The sequence below is a fragment of the Poecilia latipinna genome, unplaced genomic scaffold (assembly GCF_001443285.1).
Source record: "Poecilia latipinna isolate Pla-1442-1.1 unplaced genomic scaffold, P_latipinna-1.0 Scaffold1290, whole genome shotgun sequence".
Classification (NCBI taxonomy): Eukaryota; Metazoa; Chordata; class Actinopteri; order Cyprinodontiformes; family Poeciliidae; genus Poecilia; species Poecilia latipinna.
In genome coordinates, this window is record NW_015113906.1 from 80496 (window position 1) to 88707 (window position 8212).

The 8212-nt window shown below is 40.7% G+C and overlaps 1 protein-coding gene across 21 annotated transcripts in view; it reads right to left on the reverse strand.

Moving 5' to 3' along the window:
- clasp2 (cytoplasmic linker associated protein 2) overlaps positions 1–7544 on the reverse strand; it is a 66430-nt gene extending 58886 nt beyond the window's left edge. For 20 of the 21 annotated variants that reach the window (XM_015055009.1, XM_015055008.1, XM_015055015.1 and 17 more), the window contains exons 1-2: positions 6643–6840; positions 1030–1108 (exon numbers count right to left, since the gene is read on the reverse strand). In XM_015055009.1, coding sequence (XP_014910495.1) covers positions 1030–1108; positions 6643–6840 — 277 coding nt within the window. Of the gene's footprint in view, positions 1–1029; positions 1109–6642 lie in introns of all 21 variants that reach the window. The other variant, XM_015054994.1, reaches the window with a different exon arrangement.
- Between the last annotated feature and the right edge of the window lie 668 nt (positions 7545–8212).

Below are 8212 nucleotides of genomic sequence, written 5' to 3' on the forward strand. Positions count from 1 at the left end.
AAATCAATACAATCACTCAGTCTGAATGATCTCATCTTCCTCCTCCTTGTGTGCTGGTGGGCGGATGAAGAAAGGGAGCGTTGCAGGGGAAAGATGAAGTCACATTGAGGAGGGGATATTCCACAGTCGGCTTTGCAAAAAAAAAAAAAAAAAAAAAAAAAAAAAAAAAAAAAAAATTTTCAAACCAATCTGAAGCGCACAGTTTCATAATAATGGCAGCTTAGTTCAGCAGCGTCCTTGACCACGACTGGATTGAAAATATGTCTGGTGGTGAACTGCACAGTGTGCTGATGAGGCCAGTAATCCTGGAGTGGCACTGCAGGGTTCAGCATGTTTGCTGGTGACAAGATGCAGTCTGGCTTTGCAGTGACACACACACACACGCACACACACGGCGGGCGCTCACAGAACACACACATACACTCCCAATGAGTGTGAAATCTGATATAGGACTGAGCCGCTAAGGTCATTAACGCAAGGCGCGGTTATGGGGTGTAACAGGGTGACCCAAGTATAGAGAAGCATAAAGGATGAGGAATAGAAAAAGGGGGCGGAGCCAGGAAGCTAAAAAGTGGAAGCGAGAGACGAAACGAAAACACACACACACACACAGAGATGCTGAAAGGACAGTGACTATTTAACAAACTGCAACACTCATAAGCCAAGAAAACACTAAACTGAGCGCACAGGTTTGCTTTTGTCCGTTAATACAAACAAGACCTTGGTATGAAAACAAGAAGGCAAATTTATGCGCGACTAACTCTTTATGCCAGCGGATAAAGCGTTAGAGCCACAGGAAGAGAGAAAAGAAAGAGATCATTATAATCACTTTTACAAAAATCTGAATAAGAAGTTTGTGTTGGCTTAAAAAAAAAAAATGGGTTCAAACTGGTTTGTTGGTACATGTGCAACGAAGCTGCCGCTAAACTTGTTTTCACTTGTTTTGGGCGCTAAACGAAAACAAAGCCTGCCCAGCGGATCCGAGCTAACCTTTGGGTACGAGAAGAAAAGTAAGAGAAATCTTCTTACCTGTGCCAAGGTATCCTTTGAAGCGCTCTCCCAAGCGGTCCACGAATGCCCCGCAGATGTCTATTCCTAACAAAGCCACCTGCAAAAAGCACAGAGAGAAAGAAGAACAATGGTTATGATTGGCCGTTTCACCTCCATGTTCTCCACATCAAACCAACCGAACCGATTCATGTAAACCCACAGAAACTAAAACTGAAATTTAATTGTTCACACTGAATGAATTTAAATGTGCTCCTTCAGATAACTAACATATTACAGAAAAAATGAAATCTGGTTGAGTTTCCAAACGTACTGACCATAGATCAAAAGCTAGCAATGGATTTGGACAGATTAAGAACCTCAACTGACGTGCTAAAAGACAAAAAAAAAAAAAAAACACACAGAAAAGTAGCTCATTGTACAAATAATGTGAATGCAAATGCTGTTCACCACACTGTTATAAATAGTACCGTCACATTTTAGCAGGACCAAACGCGGCCCAGTCTCCGTCAGCCAGCGTTTACACCACTATTAGTTCATCAAATGGCAGAGCGCCAAATTTAACCCGCCTATCCAGCGTAGGACTGCGCAGAAGTCCGGGCTCCAAATCATCGCCCACACTTTCCAGAGTTCTTCCAGCCGATCCGAGGCGGACCCATCTTCCCTTTAGCAGCTTTAATATGCGGATCTTTAATCTCCCACTGAAAGATTTTTGCTTGCCAAAAAAAATCCCAATGCAGAGAGCAGCTGTTCTGGTGCAGCTCTGGAGAGCCGGGTTTGCCTCCCCCACGTGTGGTTCCAGATTTTGGAATAACTCCATATTAACACGGCCTGGACGACGACATCGACTTGGTAAGAAAGTGATCACTATGGACAGAAGAACAAAATCTGTTTGGTCCACAGAAACGTCACCCCTGTGTTTGTAAGTTTGCTCAGAAGATGTTTAAATCTCCTTGCATACTTGTCAGTATCTTCTATTTAAAGGTTAGTGCAAGAGGGCAGTAATTAATCCCACACAAAGAAAATAAAATGTAGCCAACTTTCTTAAAGTTCAAAATTCAGTTAAGACACTATTTAAATAACCCCCTGCAACATAAACATTAGCTTGTGACGACGCTAAAAATTTCGGTGGGCAGACGCATATTTGTGTCTGGAAGTGGAGTTTTTCCACTTTTCCTCTGATTAAGATCACATCCCGATGCTGCTGCGCTCCTGGAATGCTTTTGTTGGCAGCGCTCCGGCGAAACTGCAACAGCCAAAAAGAAAATCCATTTAAAGAATATTTGCCAAGACGGTCCAGCAATAAGATCAGAGCTGGCCCGCAGTTTTTCCCCTATTTTGGTCAAAGGAAGACTGAAGCCAGGTGACTGTGTTTTTAAAGAGTGAGGAAAAGACGGAGGACAAAACGACATAACAAAAAACAAACAGCAGCAAAACAAAAAAAGAAATAATCACCTGTGGAGGAAATGCAAGCCTTGGGTCAAACTGAACCCCGACTTATACCAACGTTATTCAGGGGGGAAAAAAAGGGGGGGAAAGCAACATGATTCATGATGGAAACATCCCTCAGGCTCCTTCTGCCCCTCCTCCACCCGACACCCCAACAAGCACCCACAACCATCTGGTATCATCTTCACATGGAGGAACGGAGGAGAAGAAATGGAAAAGGGCTACGCTTGTTATCAACCCTGACATTAGAGTACCGAGGGAATAGGAGGGATGCGGAAGTGCTTTGCCAAAGTATTCATCTCTCTGCAATTTTTTTTTACACATTTTAAGTTACGACCACCAATTTTAATGTATGCTACAGAGATTTTTTTTTATTTTTTTAGAAAACAGACCAACTTAATGGCAAGTAAGTAGTTAAGTAAGGAGCCAAGTGCGTGAAGTCTTTTTACAAATAGTCATCGCGAAAGACTGGTGAAGGCCTGTCGCAGAAATTATTGCAATAAATTATAACATCGTTGTAAAATAATAAAATAATGGCATAATAATGCATGTTTGCCCTCTCAACGACTGATTAACTTTGTACAGAGCACACGACGCTGGAAAAGGGAAGGCATTAAAACAAAACAACTGAAAAAATACGTGAAAACAAAACACAACCTAAGCCACGAATAAAACGGATTTTGCCTCTGTAAACGAAACTGGCCTTCAAAAAACATATTAACCAGAAAGGAGATTATCAAGCTTATTTTAATTTGCCATGTGATTAATTGACATAGCATCTGAACAAAAGAAAACAGGTTCACGCCACATCACTATGTAGATGTGGTAGAAATAAAAAGAGGAACTACGAAAACTAGTCTTTCCTATTGCATTTCTATTTAAAAACTGTGCATATATATTTGTGTACATAAATAGATGTGCACATTTATGGAATAGTAGTACGAAGTAACTGTTCAAGGACGCCATAACAACAACAAAAAAAGTTATATGGTCCTAAACTAACACTGTAAACACATCAAATCCTCAGTAAAGCACAGCAGTGGCAGCATAATGGTTTGGGGTTAATACTGCAGCAATGGGAACAGCTCAGAGAATTTTTTTTTTTTTTTTAAATCTCCAAAATATGTGACGTTTGTTGCCAAAACCCGACAAGCTGAAAAGGTTTACAGGTAGTATAGGTGACAGGAGCAAAAAAAAAAAAAAAAAAAGTTTTATCTACAAAACTGCAAAATTAAAACTGAATATTGTTTTAATATTGTTTTAAGAAATGAAAAGGGTCTCGCCAACACATGATACCTTCCAGACTCTTAACCAGGGAGCTGGAGGAATGTGAGACATTAAGACACTGCGCATAGTCAGCTCTATATGAAAGGCTCTTTGTAAAGGCTCGGGTTCGTAGGTGTGGTGGCTTACCCAGCTAATTCGTATACCATGTAAATGGTGTACAGAGAGCCTTAAATTGATTTTGAGATAAAAAAAAGAAAAAAGAAAAAAAGAGTTCTAATACGTAAAGATGTCCGTTTAGTTAGTCTTCAAACAGGACATTTAACTCCTGCTAAAGCTGAAGAAATATTCCACTCTTAGTGGGAGGGAAAAAGCAGATCATCAAATCATTCCAACTTCCACTTATTCTCACTAAATGAAATTATAACCGAATCCTCCTCATTGGACAAAACTGCAGATGAGAGTGCCGTTTGTTCCGAATCCACAGAAAAAAACATTCATTTTGATCTAGATGCAATAAGCACCTGTAGCTTTACTTCTAATCGCCAATACACAGCAGAGAAATTTAATAACAATAAAAAAAATAAAAAAAATTGGAACCATTGTCTGAACCCACCAACCAATAATGACTGTGTCACAACAGTTCCTGCAGCTGCTTCCCACAAAGCTGCATTGAATTCTCTGCTCTGGGAGGTTTTTTTTTTTTTTTTTTTTTTTTTTCCTATTAAGCACCTGCAGGAAGAGCTAGCCTTGCAGAGCAGAAGGCTAAGCGCCAACATTTGACATGGCTTGAGTGGAAGATATTCTTTTTTTAGATACTATCTCACTGTGAGATTTCCAGGTTTTTGAAAACAATGAAAAAAAACAACAAAAAAAAACATTTTTTTTTGGCGGAACATTTTTAAATGAAGGACTTGCCTATTAAAATATTCGGCTGTTTGGGTCCATCTGTTTCCTATTAAAGCGGCGAATGCGCTCCAGGAGCGGCGTCGCTGCGTTATTGGGGTTCTCTGACAAACAAGGCATGACTGTTTAAGTAGAAACACACAAATCACGACATCCGGGGCTTTTACTGTCTGGTAACCTAATCTGTCCCCGATCACTGCCAGAAGTGTTCAGTCATCTTAACTTGAACTGCACATATGCAGCGTCGTGCATTATTAATGCTTCCTGTTCGCAATTTTCCAGATACAGCCACTTATGATGATGATGATGATGAGATCAGGGTTTATGAAGTGAATCTGCTGTTCGGCAGAGAAGAAGAATACAAAGAACGCCAACCCAAGGAACAGTTTTCGCTTTAATTCCTTACAGGTGCTCGAGCGGAAAAGCTTCACTTTGAACACACTCAAACATGTCTGTGGGTCATGACTTGCACTTTTCATTTATTAATTTTTTTTTACTGTAATTTTGCAGTTTTTGCTCTGCATTAAATGCCTTCTCTGCCCCCCCCCCCCTCTTTCCCTCACATCAACTTTGTTTTTCCTGCATCACGTCTCCTCTAGTTCGCCGTCACCTTGCTGACTCAGTGGCTTCTCGAAACTCCTCCAGCTTTTCTGTTCGACAGTGACAGAAAAGATAAAAGCCTGTTGGTAAGACGACCTTTCCGGGGTCACGCAAACCCTACCCATTAGCAACACATGTCAATATAAAAACAGCCAGAATAAAGGAAAATGCTAGCTTGTGCGCTGGATGCTGTACACAAAGCAGAAACATCACACTGCAGCACATCAAGAAGCAACGCTCGTGTAAATTTACGTGACGATTCTGCAACGTCTTTAGTTAATCGTTGCTTTTTATCTACTTTGATCTATGTTATGATGCCGAGGCTCTACTTTTATTGTTTTACAGTACTTTGGCCAACACCTATTGGTTTTAAATATGTTCATAAATACATTCCACTTCCTTTTCAAAGACTAATATGAAATTTTGCATACAAAAATGTAATTAAATGCATCAAAACATGAATGCACACTTGCATAAATGCATGGGTACCGACATAAATTCAGCATTATTTGACCATTGAGATTCACACAGACTAGCAGTGACAACCTGATGCAAGTCAAGGCAGATGAAATGTGCTTTACGGAGGCTTTGTTATGCTGAACGCACCATCACCGGGTTCACATCTGGCTGAGTAACACATCTATTAACTCCAAATGCAACTTGCGAATCAAATTTCAGTCTAACTACAACAAACGCTTTGAGCTGCTTTGAACAGCATGCGGAGAAAAGTGCAAAAATATTGCTCTTCTGTTTTTTTTCTGGAATCAAAGTACTGCTGAGAGTACATTCAGGCACACAAAGGAAAAAGTAAGAAATGGTTGGGGGGGGGAGAAACAAAAGACACCCGAATAAACTGAGGTTACAGGAGAGGAAAAAAAAGGGACAAAAATTAAAGGTCATAACAATGAGCCTCCTAACCCCTCCCCCATCTCATCTATAATTCCCCCTGTAGTCCACAGTCCTGACAAAGAGTCTGAATCGCAGACACAGACAGGCTCAACCAAAAAACGATAATAGAAAGCCTAAGAAACCACAGGAATGCGCAGGAAAAGTACCCAGTCAGTGGGAAATTTAAAAATGTCTGCCTCCAACGTAGCAGGATTAGACTGCTGGCTTGCCACAGACAAAAGCTCTCTGCTTCTCACTCATTTCTGGGAGCACATTCACATTAAAGGTGCCTGTAAAGCTTTAATGGTTTTACATATTTGTAGTCTGAATCATAATTAGCTAATAAATATGTTCATTTTCATGTCAGTCAGTCAGTTCTGTTTTAGATTCAGTGAAACCAGCCTCTTTGTACAACGAGGCATTTACCCGTCCACTGTTTTTACGCTCAGAAGGCAAATTAGTTGAAAATAATACACAAAGAGGCCAACGGGATGCTCGTCCAGCACCACGACACCCTCACACGATGACTGGGCTTTTTTTTTTTTTTTTTTTGTCCCCCTCCCGTACCTTGAAATTGCTGGAGTTGATCCATCCCGTTAACTCGTCTATGGTCTTATCAAGCCGAGGCTTGTCCTGCTCCACGTCCGGGGAGCGATCTGGGTCGTTCAGGTAGTCTATGAGGTCCTGGCCGACCTGCAGTCTGCGTGTAACGTCCTTCTGCAGTACCTGCTGGTAAAAATACTCCATGTTGTCATGATCCTCCATTGGGGACCCAGTGCCGAGCGGCCAGCTAGTGAAGCCGGGCCAAAGATCGAAGACAACGGTCCAGTCGACGGGGTGTAGAGAGGCTGAAATGCGAACTGTAGTCCAGTCCAGGAGCAAGGGAGGAGTGCAGTCCAGATAGTTTTCGACTCAAGTTTGATCATCAATGTCTGTTCGATTAAAAATACTGATTACTTTGGTACACACATCATCCCCCAAAATAAACCAAAAAACTCCACCTGATACGTTGCCTTAAAGTTGCTGTTGTTTTTTTTCTTGTTAAATACTTTCCTCAAAAAAAGACCTCAAAACTCAGCGAAACTTAATTCTCCACTGAACCACGCTAAGGTTTCTCTGTACATGAGCATAACGACACGCCAAAAGTCGTTATTTACTATCTGTTATGCTAACAAAAATAGCACTTGGCTAGTTAGCGCCCATACAAATAGCTTCACGTAGGCTAACTCAGCCTGCTAACGGCCTATCGCCGGACTCCGCTCTATTCTCCTACTTCATGGCCACGGGCGCAAAAGTCTGTAAGGTTGCGATCCGGTCTGCGGGGAAGTTGTACCAAACTTCCGCAACTGAAATAATAAATCCACTCCTGTGTTAACCGATCCCGTTTTAGTCCAGAAGTATAGCAATCGTTGCTTGAAGTGAACCCGCTCAGAGCTGCTGGGAGGCTGCGCGTTGCCGGGGACTGCAGTTAACCAGGGGGTGCGACCACCAATCCTTGATCACCGCACAGCTAGCCAACACGATGCCTGATGTAAAATAACAACAAAAAGGACTCCGACTGACTACTTACTTAATTTTATTTACAGAATAAAGGTAATAATAATTTTAAAAACAGGTATGATTTTTTTTAAAGAAATTATTCGGGATAATTTTTTTCCCAAATTCAGAAATTATACCTTATTTATGTGGGCGTGTCTTCTCTCAGCATGGCCCTTTGGTGACATCTAGATGCCGATCTGCCGCAGTTTTCTTCAGAACGGCCCCTCAGATGTAGAGATAAATTTCAGAGAACTTACCGAAGTTTTGGCAAAAATACATTATTTTTTCTTAACTCAGATTGTCACCACTTAAGTTTTTTTTTAAGCCACTTTAAATAAAAATACATAACTTTACCATAAAGACTTTCATAGAGGAGATGTGTATACAGTGAAACATTTCCAGAATTAAAATCGGTATGGATTCTGGAAATAAATATTTTCCATGCACAATATTTTTACTTGAATTAGAAATTCTGAAAACAAATTCTACAATTTTCCAGATTGTGGAGGAACGCTGGTTTCATTAAAGAGACAGGAACAGTTTACTATTAGTCATCTTTATTTGTTCATTTGTCTATTTTTTCATGTATTTCTTTATT